Consider the following 24,797-nt stretch of genomic DNA (forward strand, 5'->3'; position numbering starts at 1 on the left):
GGTGGAGTGATCGAACTGACGACGACATAAGGGTCTCTATGTTTTCGTGGCGGAGAAGCTCAGACAAGAGAAGGACAATGGAAGCCATTTTTTAAAGAGAACGATCTTAGCCGGTTGGGATTTGGAATAAAAACGTAGTAAATTTATATGCATGCAAATTCTTGTGGGCTTCTTTTGTTTTGAGAAAATCGTAGTTCGGATAATGTAATTTTAATAATCAACTTTGGGGAAAACATTGGGTACAAAAAGTTGTTGGCTCCGGTCGATGTTGATGGTTTTGGAAATCATCTGGTAGGTCGAATCTTGTTTTATATTGTTGATTATCTCTTTCAAACCCATCTTTTTTAAGCATTGATTTCTTTACATATGAAGCAATTTCAAATGATAAATAATGTGTTTGGAGTTCGGATGGAGAAGTAGGTTTTAAAACTTTTTTTTTAAAAATAAATAAATATAATGGTTAGATTTTGAATCCAAATTAATAACAAATGAGTAGGTCGGATCTATATTCCAGAGATAGATCGATTCGGTCTATACTCATGGTGAAAAATAATGTTATTGACATAAAAAAAATTACACATTTTATTTATTGTCACAAAATAACACATTTTATTAATTACTAATTTATTTATTGAACGAGACAAAGATAATTTAGGTAAAAAAGAAACTAGAACAATATATATTACCTAAACAAGTCAAATTACCAGCATTAACCCAAGGTAAAATTCTATACACTAGTTTTTATTTATATTTTTTTAAAAAGCGTATCTTAATGGATATTCTGCTAAAATAAAAGTCCCATAGACGAAAAATAATGAGAAAATGCGGTGAGCGTGGATCGAACACGCGACCTTCAGATCTTCAGTCTGACGCTCTCCCAACTGAGCTATCCCCGCAGGTGGTCGATGTTACTGAAACTTATTGTAAATATAATGTAAATTTAAAATGGTACTAAAAAGACGTTGGTTGGAATCGCGACTTCAAATGACGTAGAATCGTTGTTTGTGAGTAGCCATAAGCGGTGAGACGACAGGAATTCATTCCTCTGACAAAACCTCACGATGTCTACGAGGTGCAAGTTTCCGTTCATTTTTCCCATCCTTTTACTCGTTTCATTCTCCATCACCGCCGCTGTGCCGCCGCCTGTCGGAATTTCGTACTCCCAATATTGCAAAGGCACTGTTACGGAGTCAACTTTACTGCCCGACCCGAATCCTTCACTCTACCCGAGAACTCTTGCTCTGCGCCACGCTTACGTTGATTACAGGGGGAACGACACGAAGGGCGATCTTGTAATTCCCAGGTCTCTCTTCTTTTCGGCCCGCCGGGCCTACAGGACCCAAAACAATGCCGTTTTCAGAATCGAAGCGGTCTTGAGTCTGAGCGGTGTTCGAGGTCAGGACCATCTTCGTGGCAATCGCACTCGTCGTGGGTTGCGGCTCATTCATTATCGACCGCCTCGGATTCCGGTGTCATTTGGAGATACCTGGAATTCTGCCACTTTCACCTTAAATGGGTTTTGGGATTGGAGCACTGGGAAACTCTGTATGATTGGCTCAGGTTCTGAACAGTCGAGGACAGATCATGTTGTTTTAAAGCTTGATTACTTGAATTCTTCGAGTATTTTCAATAGCTTTGTTAATGGCACATTCGAAATATTCAATGTAAATGCTGACGGCATTAATCATCGGTTGTTAACTATTTTGGGTGTGAATTTGAGGAAATATAGGTATGAGTTGATTGATAAAGAAATTGCAAACAAGGGATTTGATTCATTATATGATACTACGGATGTTTCTTTAGGAGTTGAGGATTTGGGCCAACGGTTATGCTTATTTATTAGAAGATCTGGTTCAGTTGAACTGAAATATGAGAATGATTGTGAAAGCGTGAATTGTAAGTTTCTCGGGGGAGGAAATAATATTTATACACCAAGTACGTTGAGCTTCAACGAAATTGAGTGTTCAGACGATGGGAGAGTAAGATTCTTGCTGGATTTTGGGGATTTCGGGCATAATGGCCATCAGTTGCCGTTTGAACCGAATATGAGTTTGATTAGTGAAGGAAAATGGGATGCTAAGAAAAAAAGACTCAACATGGTTGGATGTCGCATTTTTCGTGATTGGTACGAGGATTTTGTTGGTGAGTGCTTGATAAGGCTGAGTTTTAGATTTCCAGCTAGGTGGACGTTGAAAGAGAGAAGCTCCGCAGTGGGGATACTGTGGAGTAGTAGAAGTTTGAACGAGTCAGGGTACTTTGGCAGAGTGGCACTAGCTAGCAAAAGGAATACAAATCATATGGCTGTGCATTTGAGATATGAATATACAGAAATCGAGAATGCGAAGAGATTTTGTGCAAATAAGACGATGCATAATGGTATAGGAGCTGAGTTCCCTGATGGATTATCATCTGACCTGAGGTTTGATATGGTTGGTGGCAATAGGAATGTGAAAGATTTATGGGGTTACTCATCCCCTCTTTACGTGGAAGATAGGCGTTATCAAGCATCTGTATTTGATTTGGAAGTGAAGTCTCCAAGGCAGATGAAACAAAATTATACTGGTGCGCTCAATGTCAGCTATGTGCTGACCCTTTCATCTCCTGACAATTTTAAGCTCAGCAGTGCATATTTGCTGATTAAGTCATTTGAAATTTCTGCTGAGGGGTTATATGACAGTAAAAGTGGGCATGTTTGCATGGTTGGTTGTATGCATGTTATTGAGTCATCTAATGTGAAACCGCGTCATTACTCATCATTGGACTGTGAAATTCTGCTCAATATTCAATATCCGCCTCTCCATTCAAAAAATGGAGCTATTGCAAAGGGAACTATTAAAAGCATTCGGGAAAAGTCTGATTATCTTTATTTTGAACCTTTTGAGTTTTTTTCTCGTTCCATTTACTCTGGTCAAGCTGTAGAATCACTGTGGAGAATGGATCTGGAAATCACCATGCTTCTGGTTTCGAACACGCTATCATGTTTTTTTGTCTGCCTGCAACTATTACATGTTAATAGGCACCCAAGTGTGCTACCCTTTATTTCTACCATGATGCTCGCTATGCTCACTCTAGCACATATGGTTCCACTACTATTGAATTTTGAAGCTTTCTTGGTTAGGCGCAATGGTATGAATTCTTACTTTCATAGTGACGGATGGCTTGAAATGAGTGAGGTATTAGTGCGGATAATAACCATGATAGCTTTTTTATTGGAATTCCGTCTACTCCAGTTGACCTGGTCCGCAAAATCTGGAAATGAAAGCCAGAAAAACCTCTGGATGTCTGACAAGAAAGTTTTATATGCATCTTTACCTATATCTATGGGTGGTGGTTTGATTGCTTGGTTTGTCCACGCGTCGAAACAGTCTAATCCGAGACCATCACTCAGGATCCATCAACTTGGATATAAACAAGAATCTTTATGGGGTGACCTTAAATCATATGGTGGTCTGATCTTGGACGGGTTTTTGCTCCCACAAATTCTTTTCAATCTTTTCTGCGATGCAAAAGAGAAGGCACTCGCCCCTTCCTTTTACGCGGGAATCACAATTGTTAGGTTAATGCCACATGCATATGATCTTTACAGGTCTCATAGTTCTACTTTTTCATTGAATTATATCTATGCAAACCCAAGATTGGACTATTATTCCACAACTTGGGATATTATCATATCTGTTGGAGGTCTGTTGTTTGTCTTTCTCATTTACTTGCAGCAGAGATATGGTGGCAAATGTTTTCTTCCCAAGAGAAGTTGGCGGACATCTACATATGAGAAATTACCCGTAGTTAGTGCTGAATAACTTTTTGGCAACAATTTGATTTGTTGCAAGTGCTATGATATACCATGAACTTTTTAGTTTTTTCGCTCATCTTTGAAACTTGTACAGTTATGGGAATGTGTTATTTTTTGCATGCTTGTAATTGGATACATGGCCCCAGCTTGCTCTGAGCTTAGTGGCACCTTGTTTGTATTGTTATCAAACGCTATATAATGCAAATTTTGTGTAAATCATAGAGTTACGTAGTGGGCATCGAGAATTGAAATTTGTTATTTATCAAATTTAAATTAAATTGTTACTCTTGAGAACATACATGAAAATACCAAGATTGGATTTTTCCATGATTATTTTTTGTGTTATACTTGGAAAATTGGGTTATTACTCACCAAACAATGCGATTTAATTGGTAGTTTTCCATTTTCTCTGACATCTCTCTCCGAGGAAAATGCCATTTTCTTAATCGAAACCCGAGTATCGCTTGATTCGACTGAAAACAAATACATTAAAATCTCCCTTCCAATGAATGCAAGCATCTAACATGGCGGAACAGACCGTAACTGGCCATCCTTGATAAAATTTGACAACTTATCGAAAATGGCCGTCAATGAAATCCCCTCCATTTTTATCAACTTCGTGAATTCTTCTTCCTTTTCCACGTACGCTCGGGTCTCCAAAAAATCCAAGCAAGTTGTCAACTGATTTTTAAATTTTGGAGTGCATACTGAGACTGCTTTTTTCAATGCTTCCACGGATTTAGGCACTTGATTCTTTCTAAGATATCCACCAGCCAAAAGGATCCATGTCGTCATCAAAGGACTACCCCCTTCTGATATTCCTTTCGCAATAAGGTCTTCAGCCTTCTTCAAAAAACCATCTGTACAATAAGAATCAATCAAGATGTTGGGGATTCGGAAATCAATTTCCAATCCACTTAATTCCCACTCCTCAAAAATCCTCTCAGCACCTTCGACATCATTAAACTTCACCAATGAGCGGATCATGCTGAGGTAAACCTTATTGCCAATCTTGTTAGTCAGCTTGAATTCGTTCCAAAGTCGGTGAAGCTCATCCTTGTTTCCAATATCAGCATATAGGCCGAGGAGGATGGTAAAAACAAATGTCTTATCTCTAGGGGATTTTAATTGTCCCTCCAATTTAGTCAGCATTGGCAAAGCTCTGTCATTTAAGCCCATTCTCAAGTAACCCTGTATTGCAGTAACATATGTCTTCCAATGGGGGATGGCCAGTTTATCAGATTCCATAGTGGCTACAATTTTATCCATTCCAATAGAGTCAGAAGCCCAAGCACAGACACTTAAGCAGATAGATTGAGTGAACTGATCATGGGGAATGCCTTTTACTTCCATTTCAGTGAGCAGATCATGGATTTTTTTCATGTCTCCTGCTCGATAATGTAAGTTCATCATAAGGTTGTACCATATCGGTTTACTAGCATAACCTAAATCTCTAGCTTTCTGCATAATTGACTCTGCTTTATCCACGGATTTAACCAACATATAGCAGTTCAGGAGGGCAAGATAGACAGAAAAGCTTTTCTTATTTTCTGGGATCTTATTGAAGTAATCTTCAGCTCTTTCTAGGCCAAAAACTTTGAATATCAGTTTCAGTCGTACAGCAGCATCATAAAAAGACATGGGAAAGCGTCTTTCATTAGTCATCCAGAGAGACACCTGAAAATCAGAAAATGAACTCAACCAACATGGCAAGAGAGAAAAATGAACACCTTTCTTGTTTTGTTAATTCAGATTAGGCGTCTTAATTGTCGCCTCGCGTAATTCTTCAGTAAACTTTATGACGAATTTGTTTTAATTCTTCCTCTTCCTATTTATGGTTTGCATTTGTGTTACTGTGATTGCCCTAGTGCAGAAAACCTTTGAAGCCCCGAATGTGCATATATTTTGGGTAAAAATCATGCATTTTAAAGACATGATGACTCGTTCAATTTCTAAATAAGAGCGAGAAAAGTTGAGAAATAGACAAACCTCAAGAGCGTGTTTGAATCTCTTGTAAAACCTCAACTCTTCAACGATTCTTTGAAGCTCCTGTTTGTCCACATAGTTCCCTCCATTCACCCAACCGTCGAGCACCGGTGTCACCGACACATTCGGGTCGCCGAGCTGTGATATTTTCCGGTAAAGAGATTTCGAGTTCGACCCATTTTTTGAACTAAAGAGCTTCCTTTGTATTCTATGGATCAAAGAAGCCGCGCTCGAATTCGGGGAAGTAGAAATAGAAAAGAACCGCATCGATGGAGACGAGGGGTTTAGGAAGTGAAACTGCAATGAATCCAAATGTGCTACTATTTGGATCGGGTTTTTGAATTCTTTACATTTAGGGCTTGCGAATTTGGGCCTACTTTATTCAATAATTAGATTTGTTTAAAATATTCATATAAAATTTTGGAAACAAAAAAATATTTAGAAAAAAAATGAAAAAACTACAGAAAAAAAAAAGGATGACATTAGGGAAAAATGGGTTCTGTTGGTTGAAGTTAATTTCAGAATATGCTGTTAATATTATAGTAATGTTTTTTCTACGTTTGTTTTTTTATAAGTGAAGGTATTCAACTAAAAAAATAAAAATAAAAATAAAATAAAAGTTAAAGGTATTTCAGTCAACTTACTAAAATAAGATTCGTGTATTATTAAATAAAATTATATAAGTTGCATGGGAATTCAAGGGTCATCTTAAATTCCAATTTGAAGGGTCCAACCAAAATCTGATTTCGAACAGAATAAGACTAAATACCAGAAATACAGTTAGTAATAAAATTATTACTCAATTAATTTTTTTAAAATCAAAGTAAATAACTGATCCTTTGATCATGTTTACAACACCAACAGCAGAATACTCTGAACTACACCATTAATATTATTATTATAAAAAAGGAAATGGTAGAAATTGTCAAACCACATCCGATAAACATTTCTACTACAGCTTCAACCCTCATAAAAAAAATCACAAAAGACACAAAAGGCAGGAACAATATGTAACTTTCATGAATACGAACGTCTATGACTCATTCCGTTTACTCGGACAAGGTATCCTTCAGTTCACCTTTTTTACGCATCTCCATCACAATATCACACCCTCCTATCAACTCTCCTTTATAGTATAACTGTGGAAATGTTGGCCAGTTTGAGAATGACTTCAATCCTCGCCTCACTTCATCATCACTAAGAATATCAAACGATCCAAAATCCACTCCCTCTTCCTTGAGTGTATTCACGACCTTGGAGCTGAAGCCGCATCTCGGAACATCTGGGGTGCCTTTCATAAAGAGCATGACAGGCGAAGAACTTATAAGCTGTTTCAGACGATCTTCGAGCTTCTCTCCAAATGGGACCCCTTTTTCGGCTAGAAGCTTCTTTAGCTCTCCGCTCTGTTGCATCTCCAACAATATGTCTGATCCACCTATAAGTTCACCCTTTATGTAAAGTTGAGGATAACTGGACCAATTGGAGTATATTTTGAGCCCTTCACGAACTACATCATCCGAAAGAATGTCGAAACTCTCAAACTCCACTTTCTCCTGCCTGAGGATATCTACTACTTTCCGGCTAAAACCACATCGTGGTTCATCGGGTTTTCCCTTCATAAACAACATGACTGGACCCGAATTAACAAGGGTCTGCAAACGGGAAGTTGTAGCTGCATTCAAACCTGAAGAGTCCATGGTGCCGCCTTTTCCTACATCAGGTCCAGTGAGTACCTTGTTGTCCAATATCTGAATTCCGTGATCTCTAAAAACATCTCTGAGTTCACCGCTTTCGTGCATGGCAATGGCAATATCACATCCCCCAAGTAGTTCCCCCTTGCAATAAAGCTGAGGAAATGTGGGCCAGTTTGCAAATTTCTTCAGTCCCTCGCGAACTTCATTATCGGTTAAAATATCAAAGCTTCCAAATTCGACCTTCTCCTTTTTCAAAATATCAACCACTTTTTGACTAAAACCACACTGAGGGGCCTCAGGGTTTCCTTTCATGAAAAGCATGACTTGGTGAGAATTAACAAGCTCCTGAAGGCTCTTCTTGAGCCCATCACTTGTACCAGAATGCGATTGGCTACCGTTTTCAGAAGCATGGGTTTCTTTAGCCAAAGCCTTGACTGATTCAAGAATAGCAGGCCCAGCAGCCATGCCAAGGCTAGCAGGAGCTGCAGGTTCTCCGGGAATGATTGAGCCGACAACTTTCGCAACCTTGTTGGCCAAACTCGATGGGTTGGCACCTTCTAATGTATCAACTGCTTTGCCACCCTAATATGACAAAAAAGTATATTGATCGTTTAAAAAGGCATTTAAATTTAAACTAGATAATGCACATTAGCAGGAGTGGTTGTGTGGTTAAATATAATGGATAAAGGCTCATGGATTATAGAAAAAGCAATGGCCGTCCAGAATTGAAAAGTTTGCAGCAGTAAACTAATGGAGAAGGTAATAACTGAAGGAATGAGCACATTTTCCAGAATATTACATGGAGTTCACAAGAACTTCTCAAAATAGTTGCTCTGATTCAGTGATAAGTGATAACATCTAAACATGTCTATGGCAACTGGCTAGTACACGGAAAGGATAAATAAAAACATCCCTATTCTTTTACCTTAAAGAACACAAAATATGGGACAGCAGAAACAGAATGCACCTCAGAAATTTCAGGTTGTTCTTCAGCCTCAACCTGTACCACCACAAAAAAATTATGCCAGCGATGGGCACACTAGCCAGTTCAAGAAAAATTATAAATTCGACAAAGATAGAAACATGCTTAAAAAGACAAAATAATTGACGGAAAACATGAGAAAAACAAAAAGAGAGAAATCAAAATTGTAGCCTCATTTTCAAAACACTCAAAAGCAGCGAGGAAATGTTATTTTAAGTTAAACCAACTCAAATTACATATAAAAAATTGAAGATATCTAACAAATCCAACATATGTAAGATATATACAAACCAATAGTAGCGAAACAAGTGTACCAAAAATTATAATGTACTGATTAAGTATTTTATGAAGATTTCACTGGAGTGATCCTTTTTATTCGAGAGCATGAGTATTTTCACACAGTATTGACACTGAATCACCACCACTTTTCTTGGTTTGGATGGCGGCCCACCATTAAACAATAAACTCGTGTACTAAGGAAAGAAGACAACAATGAATATACCTCTCCCCCCCCTCCCCACCCCTCCCCCTCTTGGCCTAACATTCAGTACCCCATCTACAATTTGCAATATCTCCTCCTCCAACACCAGAACATCCGCCAACAACTCGCCATCGCAATCCACAAAGGCAATGTATGACTGTATGAGTAATCCAATGAATGATTTCATGCACGTTTTCCCAAAACAAATTTACAATATACAAAAGTTTAAGAGTTCACTACATATTAGATGCAAAAACTACGAACAAGTAAACAATATAGGTAATGGGAAAGTCCTAGCAATGCTATGATGGACAACATGGAGGCTTTTGCATCAGCAGGTAAGGCAAAAGATATTATAAACAACTTATATTGACTTTCTTGGTTACTTTCAAAACTACAGGACTCCGTTAATTAACTCTCATCCTCAGATATAGCTTAAAGTAAGAAAAAACGTAGTTCTGTAGAAACAAAAGACATAGGTACCCATAATTTTTTGTGTTTTCTTTCAACCCCCTGCAACTCCAGAACTTTCACCTAATTTAGTCCAATCGAATCTATTTTTTTTGGAATATGGACGCAAACTTGTCTAGATAACACTTCAAAAAGTGCGTTTACCATGACTGCATAATTTATTTATTTTAATTCTTCAACTTGAACTTAGAACTATTGTAAATCAAATAAAATCGATTTCACACGTCTCAAGTTCAACAACAAAACCAAAGAACGTCATTAGCTAACAACTTCCTGAAAATACTTTATTTTAAACATAAATATACAAAAAAAAAAACAAACAAAGGGTGGGCTTGATTTCAAATATATTCACGGTTAATGATCAGGAAAAAAAACTATATCGATATACATCATCAATGTATCGTATACCCTGAGAAAGTGAGCGAGAGGGAAATCCGTCGAGAGATGAGAGAAGACTTGATCCATGTGCTTGGAGGCGTCACACCACGAAGCCCAAAAGTGTAGAATCACCGGACTTCCACCGCCGATGGCGCTGTCAAGTTCAGCCTTCGATTTGACCTCTTTCACCGCTCCTACGCTGCCGGCCGCCATTGTTTTCAAGAAGATACCCTATCTGCTTCACTCAAACGCCAAGCGCACTCGAAAGAGGCAATATTCAGTGCAGTTGCCGTTAGATTTAGTCGCTCCGTTAAAATTCCCCAGTCGCTTTTTACAGATTGCAAGGCGTGAAAATGAAATCCTAATTGGGCTAATTGAGATTCATCGTAGCCCTTAAAATAAAACTAAATAGCCCAAAAAGAGTGTCCAATTGAACTAGTAAAATTGGGCCTTCGTAGATAATGGGCTTTCTTTTCAGCCCATTTCCAGTTTTCCAGCATAGTTCCAAGACGAGGAAGAAGTGTGATCTCCCCTCGCCTTCGATCGAGCTTTGTCTTATTGTGGTTCTATGTGTTTAATTATTCGCACATCATACATATATACATACATACGGACCTAATGTGCCACAAGAATATGTTATTGCTCTGTACCGAAAAATCAAAATTTTATACATATATTTGGACAGAGATTTTATTTGCTAGAAATTATTTGACTTGAGAAAAAATACGAAGAATTGATTTTAAATGACATTAGCGTTTGTGTATATTGGAAATCTTTTACTAACAAAATGAAATATGGTGAATTTGATTAGATTTAGTCAAGAAACTGAAATCTATGGTTTCAAATACCTCAACTCAGATATATTTTATGAAACCGAGTTTCGACTGATATAAAGTATATCAGTGAATCAAATATGCTAGAAATTAAATGATTCTAAATTTCTTTAGCTGATCATGCCAACTTCATGTTTCCTTGATTTAAGAACAATATGCAAGCTCAAAATATGTGGTATGTGCATACACTACCTATGTCTAAGGTTCTCAAAAACAATAACGTCTACGTATTCATGCTACCGTGGGAATATAAAGTCCCTCTCCATCATGCCACAATTTCCACATCAAATTGATTCAGTCTCTGTAATTCCAAGTAAAATGGTGTCACTAAAATGGCCTTGTGTTGTTGATCTTCTAATTCTACTAGCAAGCTTGACAATTTGCTCTTCGCTCATGGTAGCAACTTCATCCTCTCCCTCTCCCCCTCCCCATACCGGAACCACCATTAACGACCCCAAACTCCACACCCGTGTGGATGCTGTTCACCTGAATGGGGGTGGCCATGGCGGATATGATTGGCCTGTTCCTGATTACCAAAGTCCACCTTTAGTAACTGGCAATCCGTGGCCGCCGACACCTTGCTACTGCGAACCAATCTACTGTGGTAATCATGGTGACTGTCATGGATGGACAATGCATTTTTCTTATCCCATGCAAGCTACTGGTGCTTCCAAGATTAATATCATGCATGATGAAGCCGCTGCAATGGCCCCTGAATCAGCCTAAATGCAACTAAAATTCAGTTGGGATTGATTACCCTGATCCCACTGTATTGAACCTGAAGATGAATGGTGTCATGTAATCTTAAAGCTTAACAATGCTTAATTCTGAAGTTTATCAATAAGACATCGAGATCTTTTTTTCTCAATAAAATCTTCTACAACCTGCTAGTTGATTTTATATTTCAACTATGAGTACATGCAAATTAGACTTGACACATATCCAATGGATACGAACTGCTTCGCAGTTGGTCCTGCATGTTTCACAATAAACAGGTCAACATATCATGACAATAAAAAATATGGCATACCGTGTAAATTTCCTGAAGACAAGAAATGAGGCAGTATCGAGGCCCAACGAAAGAATATTTACTTGATGTATGCAACCGTACACCCATAATTCATGGGACTTTCCTGTTCAAATTTGGCAACCCGGGGGTGGTTTCGTAGTAATTCAAGCACAAGCTCCTTCAGAACTCCTGTGCCCATTCCATGTATGATGAAGAGAACTGAATTAACACCGCTTGCGTTGATGGCCATGTTGACATTGAGCTTAGCTTCCGCAGCTCGCATGCCACGTAAGTCCAAGGTATTCTTCGATGTCTGCACGACGGGGCTATATGAAATTTCCCCATCTTTTCTGTTTTCCGAAAGAAGACTCAGACTCCGTAATCGTCTTTTCTGCTGACCCTGTGATATAAATTACAAGATACTAAAGTTAAAACCATCCGCTGAAAAAATGAGCTAGAGAAGGGCTAGCTAAGGTGTTGCCTCCTCCCTCTTGAATTTTTTAAAATGCAAGGTTTGGTAATGTTTTTTAATTTTTTCATTCACCCAAAATAAAAACTAAATTACATCACAATCTTTCAAAAAAAATTATTTCATCTCATTTTCATACTTTTGAACATAATCATTTTCAGCTTTTAATCATTTTATTAAAATATTCGATTATTATATAATATTATAATCTTTTGGCTCAACACATCATGCCAGATGAAGATACACGCAAGAAATTGATATTTTGTAGAGAAGGTATATTACACTTTTTATCCAAACCTGTCTTTTTGAGCGTGGAGCTGAAGCCAGTGCCCCATCAACATCTTTTAGAGCACTTAAACTGCCCAAGTTTACACGGGCTCTGATTTTTCCATATTGTACAAGAACTGTGTCATCATTAGCCGGTGCTTCAACAACAGTAGCCAACTTGATTCCTAAACCCTTTACACGGACTTGCTCTCCAATTTCTGGGAAATGGAAACTTGTTCTATCAGCAGGAAAGTTTTCAGAAATCTGATAAGCTTGAACAATGGATGCTATGGCAGATTCTGATTTCTTCAAAAGTGAATTGAATTGATCAGGAGTAGTAGTTGTCAATTCGTTTTCAAATTGTTGTACCACACTATCAATCTCTGCCTTCACGATTTTCAGTTCCTTTTGAATCTGTTGAGTTTCCTTGGCTTTGAGAGCTGCTTCACGGTGGTCAAGATCACCTGCCTCTTCAAGAATCTTCATATAGGGGAAAAAGGAAAAGACACGGATCAAGAGATGTGAACATATTATGGTTAACATAAAGGAAAACTTTTCTAGGAATATTTGCTGAGAACCTGCTTCAGTTATCACACGACAAAAACATATAAATTAAACAGGATATTCGGTCAAATAGCAACTATAAGTAGTGGAGCAAGCAATAAATTGCAGATGTGTTGCCATCTAATGTTTAGTTACTTCTAGAGATCTTCAGTACTTAGATGTAATACTGAAGAGTAAGTAAATAACAATTCGTAAAATAAAAAAAAAATCCAAGCTCATTCCCATGGGACATTTCAAATACCAACAGAAAAAGATTAAACTTTGTCAAAAACATAAATATTATAAACTTAATGAAAAACACGTAGACAAGCAAATATGATAAACATAAGCACATATGAACTCATAACTGAAGCAACTAAATCGACCCCCAACAACTTTTGCCCATCCAAACTATATGTAAAAGTAGAATTCATCTAGAAATATTACTCTCCGACCAATATTAGAGCCATACCTCGTTGTAAAGTTTCATGGTGTCTGAATGAAGAGACAGAGCTTTTTTAGCCTGTGTTTCTAGTGTATTCCTTTCTTCTGTCAATGACTGAAAAAGCAAACTATTTCGTTTCTGCATCTTTTCAGGTCTTAACTTCTTTATCCATGATTGTGCCCCCGAAATGATTTTCTCATCAAAGCCTATTGTTTTTGCAATACTCAAGGCATTTGATTCACCCATGCTTCCCCACAAAATGCGATAGGTAGGCTGCAGAGATTCCAAAGAAAATTCCATCGCTGCATTCTCAAAACGAGCATCCTTCTCTTTTAAACGAGTTAAATCTGCATAGTGGGTTGTCACGACAGCTAAATTAACTCGATCCTTGAGATATTGCAGTATGCTGGCTGAGAGAGCCACACCCTCAGAAGGATCAGTTCCACTTCCAATTTCATCGAGAAGGACTAGAGTTTTTTCAGAAGCCACTTCCAAAATTTTACAAATCCGTGATATGTGGCCACTGAAGGTCGAAAGGCTTTGTTCTAGAGACTTTGATCGAGATAAAAGTTTTAAATCAGTAAGAGATGTTATACCATTATAAATGTTAGAAATGAAATAGTATATTCTAAAATCAGATTTAAAATTATTATATACATCATCATTTATGTTTGTGATTTTCTTGTTAGGAAATATTTCCTCTCAAATTTATTCGCATCTTTTTTCACCTTTACATAGTTGTGATGATTATGAATCGGGAAACAATAACGAGAGTATATAGAGCTTTGTGGCTGAACAATTAAATTTTATGTTGGTTTCTTTTCTCTTTTCCCAATCTACTAATCATTTAAAAGTGCAACTAGATAAAAGGCATCAATGGAGCATCTTAATTAACAAGCAAAATGCGGGAATGAGTGAGAAGTGAGAACAATACCTGACGATCACCAATATCTGCCAGAACAAAATCAAACCAAGGTAGCAAAGGATTGTTTTGAGCGGGAAGGTACATTCCAGATTTTGACATTATCGAAGCCAATCCCAGAGTTTTCATAGAAGCTGTTTTACCTCCGGTATTAGGTCCTGAGATTACTACCACCTTTTTTCCAGGTTTGATTTTTATATTAATAGGCACTGGAAAACTAGATGCACCAGAAACAATGTCAGAGTTTTCTGCAAAAGTGTCCTGTCCTGAAGAGGGGAAAGATTTTCTCAATGACGATTCAAGCAGCAAAGGATGTTGTATACCTTCCAAATCTACTGATAATGAGTAATGCTTGGAATCTTCACAACTGTCTGAGCTGAAATTTGGACAGACCCCATTCATCCATCGAGCATGAGAAGCTCTGGCAAAAACAAGATCTAATTCCAGTACTCTATCTAATAAAAAATTTATCTCTCTACTTGAATGAGCAATTTCAGTGCTAAGCAAACTCAATATGGCTTGCTCCTCCATCTTCTCAGAATTTGATAGCCTCACCTCAAGATTATTCAATTCAACTGCTTCCCTGGGTTCCATAAAGTAAGTTGCTCCAGAACTGCTAGTGTCTAAAACAACCCCTTTAGGCAGCAAATGTCTATGTTTGGTTTTGATAGCAACACACATTCTTGACCTACGAGTGGTCACCAGCGGTCTATCATTTCCACCAGACTGAAATATTTGAGTCGCGACACGCCTCATCATCGATCCCAGATTCTCCATGTTCCTTTTCCTTTCAGACCTAATGAATTCTAATTCTTCACTGGCTTGGTCAAGGATTACCGAAAATTCACAATTTATACAAAATCCTATCTTCTGCTCCAGTTCTATAAGAAAATCACAATTCTGAAGAATTTCAAGCAATGGAGATAACCTGCTCCAACGCAAAAGACAGACATACTCAGTGAAACAACTTACTGCTAGCAAAGAGGATTATTTATGCTACATCATGTGCATCAATTAAATAAAACGAGAGTATTTGTTTCCCTAAAATTATTCAAATTTCCAGAGAATCCATTTATTATTTTACAATGCATGCTGCCCCTACCAATGCAAAAAGAGGAAAACATACTCAGAGAGGCATCCAATAAGGACAAATTAGAACTGATAAAACTTAGATTGTTATTTGGATGGATGGATTTGAAATTCATACCTTAATTATTTATGCAAGTAAAACTTGAAATCTATATTAGTTAAACATGAAACACTACGTATAAACTGTTGGTACCAGGTACGACATCTTGAGATAATAATATGAAAATAAAGTATAAAATTGGAAATCGAGATTTACGAAAAAACCCCTAAAAATTATTAGGATAAAAACCACGGGCAAGATAAAAATAATTTCACGATAATATTTTATGGTGTACAATCACTTACTGTGTTTTCAAAGAAAACACACACTCTCTTAATACAGGAGCACAAACACCTCAAAAATATCTTAAATTAAGCATTCAAATACTATGAGATGAGAGACAAACTCGAATGAATAAGAAATGAAGTGAATTGCTGCACCTATTTATAGGCGTTCTTCCTCGTCTGAACGCAAGAAACTTCCACACAATTCCATCGTCTTAACATGGATATAAATTCAAATATGATGCCTAATATAGTAAATGTGTAGCCCTACATTTTTTGACTTTGTGCAATTCTCTCACATGATTTGCCGGCATTTATCTCTCTTGAAGATTTGATTGAGTGTCAAACACATCTCCTTACATTCTTTCAATCTTGTCATTCCCTGATGTTTACATTTCCGCTAGACCACTTCAAGATTTACACCACTCAAACTTATCAATGTTCACTGGCTTGGTCAGAAATATCAGCTATGTTATCTTTTGCATGGATCTCCTGTATATTCAAACTTCTTTCTTCTACTACTTCTCGAACAAAGTGAAATTGAGCTCCAATATGTTTAGTCCTAGAATGAAAGGTTGGATTCCTTGCAATGTGCATGATGCTTTGACTGTCACAAAACAAAAAAACCTTACTTTGTTTGTGTTCGATCTTCTCCATTAACCTTTTAATCTATATTGCTTTCTTGGCAAGCTTGAGTAGCTACTATATATTATGCCTCCACTGCAGATAACGCCTTAACTGTTTGCGGTTTTGAAACCCAGTTTACTGCTCCATCTGCAAGTGTAGACACAAACCCAGTAGTAGTTTTTCTCTTATCAGGATCACATGCATAATCTGAATCGACATAACCCTGAGTGTAAAATCCGATCTTTTTTTTTTTTTTTGATAAGAGACATAATATATAAATATGATACAATTCGTTACAATCTGCGGATAAGTAATCCACAATTGTGCTTAGTGCTTAGTGTGCTTAGCAGTTTCGAAATTTAACATCATTCGAATACAAAATTCCAATCCCTATTCAAGTCTAAAACACTGAAATGTTCATATTTCGGCTGTATCACTATCCAGTTTGCAACTCGGAATTTGATTTTGTCCCAAGTTTCGAGGATCGAGCTCTCTTTTTCTTCAAATATTCGTGCATTCCTCTCCAACCAAATGGACCACATGACGCAATGTACGACCAAAAACCAGAATGATAAATGTTTCCTCCCTTTGGGCAGACTCGGTTCCACAGCATACATGTCTTTTGCCTTATCCGGGACGGCCCAAACCAAACTCAAAGACTTAAAAGCCTTGTGCCAAATCTGTGAGGAAAAATCACAATGAAGAAACAGGTGATTCTGACTCTCCTCATTTCTTCTACATAAACAGCACCGGTTAGGATTCAATGCACATGCTGGCCATCTTCTTTGCACCTCATCATAAGTCTGCAACTTCTCCAACACCACAATCCACGAAAAGACTTGCACTTTTGGGGGCACAGATGGAACATTTGAGGAACATTTGAGGTATCTTAATGTATCTAAGGATCCTCTTAACAGTGTTTCAATGCTCTAGTCCAGGATTCGACATATACCGACTAATTGCTCTCACTGCTTGAGTAATGTCCGATCTTGTACAGATTATGATGAAAATCAAACTTCCCATTGCTGATGCATATAGTACTCCAGACATCTTTATCCTATCTACTTCACTGCTAGGACACATCTCGGATGATAACTAGAAGTTAACAGGAAGAGGGGTCGAAATGCTTACTATCTTGTATGTTGAAGTGTTGTAAAACTTTCTTCAAATAATTGTTGTGGGAAAACCAAATCTTTTCGTTACTTCTGTCTCAGTGAACTTGCATCCCTAGAATCTTATTTGTTGGTCTCAAATCTTTCATATCAAATTCTCTAGTCAATCGTGCCTTCAATTCTTAGACTTGATATTTATCGGGTCTACTACCTGACATGTCATCAACATACAACAACAAAATGATATAATCATCACCAGACTCTTGAAATATGTACAAGGTTTTGCCCTAAGTCTGTTGTATCCAAAACTCATGATATAAGAATCAAATCTCTTATACCAACACCTCGGTGTCTGTATGAGACTGTACATAAATTTCTTCAACTTGCGAACCAAGTTCTCCTTGTATTTTAATGCAAAACCTTCTGCCTGGAGCATATAGATTTTTTTTCAAGATCTCCATGAATAAATGTCGTTTTCACATCTAATTGTTCTAGATGTAGGTCAAACACCGCACACAATCCAACACTACTATGACTGATCACATAAAAAATTCTCATTGAAGTCAATGTCTATTTTCTCAGCATACTTTTTTACCACCAATCTATGTCCGAGCTTTCTATGCCATAACACTTGTTAATTCTTCTCCTGGACCAATCGATGCAACGGCTAGTTCCGTCTCTTTGTGTGTTTCTCCTAAAAGAACATACAAATTTGCAGCAATCTTTTCCGCCATCATAACCACAAGCGCATCTTTCACATTTTTCATGATCTCATTCCCAATACAGTTTTTGCACCCGATGTCATCCAATTGACCCAATGACAAAAGATTCTTCGTCAGCTCTTTCACATGTCGTACCTCATGTATGGTGCAAATGGTGATATCAAACATTTTATTTTGATAATACCGACCTCGTCGATTTCCAAAGCATGATCATTTCCCATGAATACAGATCCTCTTCAGACTTGTTGATACTAATCGAACCATTCTCTCCGAGAGTCACGTGCCATGTCGCTTCTGAATCCACAATCCACGTGTCACAAAATTTGTGTCTGCCTTCTGCAACGGTTGCCACTTCGCTGAATAATATTTCACCACTACTTGAAGTACTGGCAATATGGAGAACCTTTCTCGATACTCGTACACTCTTTCTCGAAGTGTCATTTACCATCATATTTAAAGCAGTAAATATTTTTCTTATTGATTCTTGACTTTGATCTACCTTACCTTTGGCTCTCACTGGAGTCACGGCACGTAAATCTTCTTTATATCATCGGTAAAGTCTCTGTCTGCTTCAAAGACCAACTTATCTTCCTTATTCTTGCGTCGAATTTCTTTTCCGAGAACCGCAGATAATACATCATCGAATTTTAGAAAGCCCGTAAGGATGTTGTTGGTTAAATTGATGATAAGCTGATCATATGAATCTGGTAAACTTTGAAGTAGAAGATAACTCTGGTTGCTTTTATCTCATATATACTTGACAGTACTTCTTCTGCTATGACCAAGTGTAAATTGAGAACAACATTATCATTCATCATTTCATCTCATTCCACTTCCTATCGTTCGTATTTTCTCTCGGTCTATCTCTAATAACCACTAATCAATTCTCTTTTTTTAAAACTACTTGTATCTATATTTTCCACAACATAAATTGCTCCCGTTGAACTTTGTTATCTCGTAGATATCCGTCATTATGTTTACAATAATTTAGTAGATTAGACAAAATAATCTCTAATTAATTAAAATTCTCAAAAAAATCTTTTATGACGTGCATCTAAGCTGCAACCACAGAACATACTCATAATTTTAATAAATTTTAAACTAAGGATCTGATAACTAAAGTATAAAATTAGACACCTGATATTTAAGTGGAAAAAACTTAAAAATTATTAGGATAAAAACCACGGATAATATGAAAAGAATTTCACTATAATATTTACGATAAACGACCACTCACTATGTTTTCAAAGAGATATGATCTCTTTGAGATAATAGAAAAACTCGAATGAGATGAGAAATGAGTTGAATTGATCCACCTATTTATAGGCGCTCTTCCTTATCTGAACACAAGAAATTTCCACACAATTTCTTGTCTTAACATAGATATAAATTCAAAAATATTGCCGACTTAATCACAAGGTTGTAAATGGCGGGAGGCGGTGGCGGGGCGGTCGGTGACCGCCTACCGCCTCAGCCGCCTAGACGGTGCCCAAGCAACGCCTAGGCGGTTGAATTTTTTGAAGTAATTTTTTTATAGATAATTATAGATATAATCATTTTTACATAAAATGTGTAATTAAATAATGTTTAAGCACAAAATATAATATCATCTAGATAACGTGAAATTAATAAAGATGCATTATCATATTAATGCTATTATGCTAACAAAGTAATATAATTATTGTTACCAAAATATATACAGTTGTATGATCATATGTAATCTAATCATTCATAAGAAGAATAGACTTAGATTAAATAATCATATGTACCAAACATGTGATTAAGTGGGTTAAAAAAAATAAACCAACCTAATCACCCCTACCAAACGCTCCTAAATGCAGAAGCCTAGATGAACGATTACAACTATTTACATACCTATTAGGCGAATCATATCTGAACGAAATCTCCTCCAACTGTTCGAGCAACGACCTTGCTGATCTTAATGTCCTAGCTACAGAACAAAGCTCTCCGATAGAGAGCAGTTCACCTGCAACTGATGCATCGACGACTGCCGAAACATCTTCCACTCCAGAAAAATCCAACGACCGGGAGAGTGCCACCGCCGCAGAGGTCTGGGCCAGAAGACGCTTGCTCTCGAATGGGTTTTGTCCCAACGGGATATTGGCGGCATTGGCCGCATCGAGGCCCATGGTAGTGGACGTGAATGCGGAGAGCTGCTTGCAAACGAAAGGCCATTCGAGGATTTTGAGGGTCTCGGCTTGAAGGGACTCCGCAAGTTTGAGTGTCGGAGACTGGGAAGCGGCAGAGATATTGGCAACGACACGCGGCGGAGAAAGTGTGTTGAAGATGATGAAGCTGTGGGCGATTTTCATGGAAGGAGAGGCGTACTTACCAATTTCATTTGGTTGGACCAGCGTCCTTTTTTTATTTTAAAAACAATATTATCCTTTCATTTTGTCATTGAGATATGAACAGCAGTCAGATCGATCGGACTAAAATATGCCTATCATCCTACGACAAACAATAATATTAAGAGAAAGTCTTAAATTTACATATCCCATCATTAATCATATATATCTGTAAAAGATGTACGTGGTAAGATTTTTTCTATGTGAATTATGAATGATTGAGTATGTTTTTAGTAAAGTAAAAAAATTAATCATAAAATTAAATATTTTGATGTTTTTTAAAGTAATTATTTCAAAAGTCTCAAATTTAATAATCTATACTATCTATATTATATTATTAAGTGTGAGAACATGAAAATAATTATCTAGAGAGGACACTAATTTTTTCTTCTAATTTTACCCTTATATGATATTAATATTATATTTTTGTTTTTTATTTTTAAAAAATTTCCACACACACTTTTATTTTTATTTATTTTTATTTCAACAATTCAAATATCAATTTAGTCCCTCCATAATTTGTCAAATTTCACTTTAGTTCATCGATTATGATAAAAAATATTGTACACACATATCGCGTGTGCAGAATAACTAGTATAGATAATATAGTCACACTCAATAAATCATAATCATAAAAAGATAAATATACATGAGAAATATATAACTGGTTCGAACAAACATTAGATGTTCCTTCCAAATCAATTTGTTCTTTTCAATCAAATAAAATAAAAATGGTCTAATCTTTAACTTGTTACAATATTTACTATTTTGTGTATAAATTTCACATAAAAAAATAGAATAAGATCAGCTTATATGTTAATATATATAATCATATATATGGCATATCCTCTTCGTATAGCATAAGCAGGCTAGAAAATTCATGGTTCCCCCATGTGCTGCGAGGTTCACTGTTCCTCAGCGCCAATAATTGTTTCTTTTTTCCTCCATCAAAATCAAAGCATCCGCACAGAATAGAAAGTCAAGAAAAGCCTCCCTCTGCGGCTGCGTCGTAGGCGCAAATTCTTTCGTTATGACCACCTATTTCATTCCACACGCCGCTCTCCCAATTGCAGTAAAAAACAGTTCCACTCCCACAAAGATAGGATTTTTTCACTCATGCTTTCACGCAAACCCTCACCAGGCCTCAACCAACTACCCATGGGTCAGCATTCCTCGTGTTAACTGTAACCCACAAGCCATTTTCGCTTCAACAGCGGAAGAACATTACACTGAGGCATTGAGTAATTCGATGGACGCGGACGAATATGCCGACGAATTGGAGGTAGCAGTGAAGGCCGTGCATATGGCGTGCTTGCTTTGTCAGAAAGTTCAAGAAAGCTTGCTTACTAAAAGCAGTGATATTGTTCAATCCAAAGATGATAACTCTCCGGTTACAGTAGCTGGTAATTGTTTACGTTCCTGACAAAGGTTGCTTGTATTTTGCTAGTAGTATGTCTCGTGGTCGTATTTTGTGAAATTTTCACGAAAATGGGTTGCTTTGATTTTTCTTCTTGTTGTAATCGGTTGTTTGCTTGTTTGTTGTTTTACTTGTGTTTAATTCTTACCTCCAGTTTCTGAGTGCTTACGGCACATAATTTTATTTACTTTTTAGTTTCATTCGTCAACTCTTTTCAGGTTTATTTTTTAATATTTTGTTGAATTGGAATTCAAACAGTTACACATGCCGTGGTCATGTTATTTCTTTACTTCGAAATTGTGAAAAAGTTGCAAGAAATCTTAAAACACAATCTACCATCTGCACCCAAAACTAAATAGCAAATCTTTAGTGTCATATATTGATAAATATTGTGTTGAAATACAGGATCGTGTAAATATGGATTAATTTACAGAGGTCGCGTGACATTGTCAGAAAACAAGCTAGTTATTCCCGCATTCAATTGTCAATGATAAGGACTACTGTGCGGGCAAATTTTGAAGATCAGAAAATGTATGGAAACTTGCTAGAAAATGGTTGAGTTGATTTATTCTTTCTTTTTTTCTTTTCTTTTTATTTTTAACCCTGTAACCCCTGGCCTCTACCTTTAAACGACGCTGACTAGGGAAGGCTGAGGACCCTACCATCTCAGTCCCTTGAGAACGGTTGATTTATTCTTTACTTCTATGGGGAGAAGATAATTGTTTAAATAACCAAATATTGTGCAATCCTCAGAAGATTAAGATAAAAAAAAAACTTGTTAATTGATTGGTGTGTCTACATGTGTTTTCTTTTACACATAGAGGGCTATTGCTACTTTTTCTTATAAATTCATTTACATTGTCGAAAGGTAATAAGCAGCCATTGTTGAAAGAAACTACCGAATGATATATAGAGAAACAAATGACCTTACTTGCCCCTTCTCCTCCATTATTGTCAAAACTAAATTGTTAAATGTGGGTAAGATGCATCAAATCATGATCCTATATTCTGCTTATGAAAGAAAAGATGCTGACTCGAGTGTATTTGCAAATCTGTACGAGTTGCGGCCTTGCAATTATCAACTTCCGTTTTTTCCCCGCTGATATTAGAAGCCTCAACAATGTTTTTTTATCAACTATGATTTTGGATCGGCTATTACCACAATTACTACTTGTGAGCAGATTGGAGTGTTCAAGCAACTGTAAGCTGGGTGTTGTCCAAGGCTTTCGGCCGTGAAAATGTATCGATTGTTGCCGAAGAAGACATTCAAGCACTGTCCAAGGCCAGTGCAACTGGTTTACTAGAAGCTGTGGTGCGTACAGTTAACACATGTCTGGCCGAAGCACCACGTTTTGGACTTAGTGCACCAGCTTTAGCTTTGAATAGTTCAGAGGTCTTAGAAGCCATAAGTAGATGCAACTCTACTGGGGGACCAAGCCAAAGGTTTTGGGTACTGGATCCAGTTGATGGTACATTGGGTTTTGTACGTGGGGATCAATATGCGGTTGCCCTGGCATTGATAGAGGATGGAGAGCCAGTTCTTGGAGTTCTTGGATGCCCAAATTATCCGATGAAGAAGGAATGGCTAAATTACCATAATGGCAACCTTAGTACTTTATCTAGCATGACCTCAAAGATTTCAGGATCTTGGAACAGAGGCTGTGTAATATATGCAAAGAAAGACAGTGGCAGAACATGGATGCAGCCCTTGCTTCATGAGGAAAAGACGTTAATTTGGCCGAACTCTGCTAGGCAAATTCGAGTTTCCACTATTGATGATCCCTCGTTGGCTACGTTTTGTGAACCGGTGGAGAAGTCTAATTCAAATCATTCCTTTACTGCTGGACTAGCTCATAGTGTTGGACTAAGGTGAATGCTTTCTGAACTCAAGAAAGGATAATGAGTGCAAATATTACCTGGGCTCTCAGTTTAGTGCAATCTTCACTTCCTATGTAGGTAAAATTTGTATGATAAAAATGGTAGGAAATCTTTCCGTGAATTGATTAGAATCAAATCTGATCAAAGATTCATTATAAAATCTGATTTCAGAATATGTTATTTGATTTCTAATGACACCCCCCCTTTAAATCTAGGAAACTTTTCAGTATTCAGACATATAAGCACCAATATCTTATGGCTGCTATAATCTGTAACGGACTTTAGTTTGTGTGGAAACCTCAAAGTTCGTATCAACTGCAGGAACCAACCGTTACGCTTGTATTCAATGGTGAAATATGCAGCCATAGCCAGAGGAGATGCCGAAATATTCATGAAGTTTGCTCGATCAGGTTACAAGGAAAAGATATGGGATCATGCAGCTGGTGTTGTCATTATTCAAGAAGCTGGTGGTGTTGTAACTGATGCCGGAGGCCACCCACTCTGCTTTTCAAGAGGTGTGTACTTAGAAGGACTTGATCGAGGTATAGTTGCTTGTTCTGGAGCTCGCTTACACGACAAGATAATTGGGTCCGTTGATGCCAGCTGGAATTCTTCTAGCCTTTAATGTATGGATCCTGTATAATTGTAAGTTCGTTCCTACACTACTAGGAGCATTGGCATGATTTTGAAGCATGGACTTATGGTTGGATACTTGGGTAAGTGAGAGCCCAAAATCCCTTGAAGCTCGTGTTGCCACATAAAATTTTGGACGAAAGGGCAATTCCAATGCATATATGTATACTAAGAAATATTCATAAAATTATAGAAGATGAAATCTTATCCTGTTCATGTGAGCAATCTTTATCAGTGTTCATCCATACAATCCATCATTCTTATTTCAATTTTGTATTATGCATCAGTTAATTTATAAAATCATTTTTCAGATATTACGACAAATAAATCAGACAAACCCCTTGTTTTCAGGG

The 24,797-nt window shown here is 37.2% G+C and overlaps 5 protein-coding genes and 1 non-coding gene across 7 annotated transcripts; 2 read left to right on the top strand and 4 right to left on the bottom strand.

Moving 5' to 3' along the window:
- Positions 1–823: 823 nt before the first annotated feature.
- On the bottom strand, positions 824–896 carry TRNAF-GAA (transfer RNA phenylalanine (anticodon GAA)). Its single transcript has one exon. It is a non-coding gene; the product is annotated as a tRNA-Phe (tRNA).
- A 165-nt stretch (positions 897–1,061) lies between these two features.
- Positions 1,062–3,800, top strand: LOC140824009 (uncharacterized). Its single transcript, XM_073185614.1, has one exon. The coding sequence runs from the start codon at positions 1,062–1,064 to the stop codon at positions 3,798–3,800; it is 2,739 nt and encodes a 912-aa protein (XP_073041715.1).
- A 417-nt stretch (positions 3,801–4,217) lies between these two features.
- On the bottom strand, positions 4,218–6,096 carry LOC140821931 (pentatricopeptide repeat-containing protein At2g20710, mitochondrial-like). The gene is made up of 2 exons (XM_073182617.1): positions 5,783–6,096; positions 4,218–5,470 (listed from the first exon to the last, which is right to left on the bottom strand). Exons 1-2 carry the CDS (start codon positions 6,044–6,046, stop codon positions 4,313–4,315), a joined length of 1,422 nt encoding a protein of 473 aa, XP_073038718.1. The 5' UTR covers positions 6,047–6,096; the 3' UTR covers positions 4,218–4,312.
- A 467-nt stretch (positions 6,097–6,563) lies between these two features.
- LOC140821955 (monothiol glutaredoxin-S17-like) lies at positions 6,564–10,148 on the bottom strand. The gene is made up of 3 exons (XM_073182644.1): positions 9,816–10,148; positions 8,399–8,473; positions 6,564–8,055 (listed from the first exon to the last, which is right to left on the bottom strand). Exons 1-3 carry the CDS (start codon positions 9,996–9,998, stop codon positions 6,829–6,831), a joined length of 1,485 nt encoding a protein of 494 aa, XP_073038745.1. The 5' UTR covers positions 9,999–10,148; the 3' UTR covers positions 6,564–6,828.
- A 475-nt stretch (positions 10,149–10,623) lies between these two features.
- LOC140821941 (uncharacterized) lies at positions 10,624–20,551 on the bottom strand. 2 transcript variants are annotated; one of them, XM_073182626.1, is made up of 5 exons: positions 20,023–20,551; positions 14,286–15,201; positions 13,379–13,903; positions 12,379–12,843; positions 10,624–12,027 (listed from the first exon to the last, which is right to left on the bottom strand). In XM_073182626.1, exons 1-5 carry the CDS (start codon positions 20,478–20,480, stop codon positions 11,707–11,709), a joined length of 2,685 nt encoding a protein of 894 aa, XP_073038727.1. In that variant the 5' UTR covers positions 20,481–20,551; the 3' UTR covers positions 10,624–11,706. The 2 variants fall into 2 exon arrangements, with proteins under 2 accessions (XP_073038727.1, XP_073038736.1); XM_073182635.1 differs by having other exon boundaries at positions 12,394–12,843; positions 20,023–20,549.
- Positions 20,552–21,370: 819 nt separating this feature from the next.
- On the top strand, positions 21,371–24,714 carry LOC140821962 (3',5'-bisphosphate nucleotidase AHL-like). The gene is made up of 3 exons (XM_073182655.1): positions 21,371–21,919; positions 23,115–23,802; positions 24,133–24,714. Exons 1-3 carry the CDS (start codon positions 21,547–21,549, stop codon positions 24,434–24,436), a joined length of 1,365 nt encoding a protein of 454 aa, XP_073038756.1. The 5' UTR covers positions 21,371–21,546; the 3' UTR covers positions 24,437–24,714.
- The last annotated feature ends 83 nt before the right edge of the window (positions 24,715–24,797 follow it).

The sequence above is a fragment of the Primulina eburnea genome, chromosome 2 (genome assembly GCF_022965805.1).
Source record: "Primulina eburnea isolate SZY01 chromosome 2, ASM2296580v1, whole genome shotgun sequence".
Classification (NCBI taxonomy): Eukaryota; Viridiplantae; Streptophyta; class Magnoliopsida; order Lamiales; family Gesneriaceae; genus Primulina; species Primulina eburnea.

Excerpts from the sequence above, each read along its gene's own strand:
- LOC140824009 (XM_073185614.1), top strand. The coding sequence starts at position 1,062 with ATGTCTACGAGGTGCAAGTTTCCGTTCATTTTTCCCATCCTTTTACTC.
- LOC140821931 (XM_073182617.1), bottom strand. The coding sequence starts at position 6,046 with ATGCGGTTCTTTTCTATTTCTACTTCCCCGAATTCGAGCGCGGCTTCT. Across the intron at positions 5,471-5,782 it reads GATTCAAACACGCTCTTGAG|GTGTCTCTCTGGATGACTAA; the intron begins GTTTGTCTATTT and ends TCTGATTTTCAG.
- LOC140821955 (XM_073182644.1), bottom strand. The coding sequence starts at position 9,998 with ATGGCGGCCGGCAGCGTAGGAGCGGTGAAAGAGGTCAAATCGAAGGCT. Across the intron at positions 8,474-9,815 it reads CTCTCGCTCACTTTCTCAGG|GTTGAGGCTGAAGAACAACC; the intron begins GTATACGATACA and ends GTGGTGGTACAG. Across the intron at positions 8,056-8,398 it reads CATATTTTGTGTTCTTTAAG|GGTGGCAAAGCAGTTGATAC; the intron begins GTAAAAGAATAG and ends TTGTCATATTAG.
- LOC140821941 (XM_073182626.1), bottom strand. The coding sequence starts at position 20,480 with ATGAAAATCGCCCACAGCTTCATCATCTTCAACACACTTTCTCCGCCG. Across the intron at positions 15,202-20,022 it reads AGATATGATTCGCCTAATAG|GTTATCTCCATTGCTTGAAA; the intron begins GTATGTAAATAG and ends GCGTTGGAGCAG. Across the intron at positions 12,028-12,378 it reads GACAGGTTTGGATAAAAAGT|GGTCAGCAGAAAAGACGATT; the intron begins GTAATATACCTT and ends TTTATATCACAG.
- LOC140821962 (XM_073182655.1), top strand. The coding sequence starts at position 21,547 with ATGACCACCTATTTCATTCCACACGCCGCTCTCCCAATTGCAGTAAAA. Across the intron at positions 21,920-23,114 it reads CTCTCCGGTTACAGTAGCTG|ATTGGAGTGTTCAAGCAACT; the intron begins GTAATTGTTTAC and ends ACTTGTGAGCAG. Across the intron at positions 23,803-24,132 it reads GCTCATAGTGTTGGACTAAG|GAACCAACCGTTACGCTTGT; the intron begins GTGAATGCTTTC and ends TATCAACTGCAG.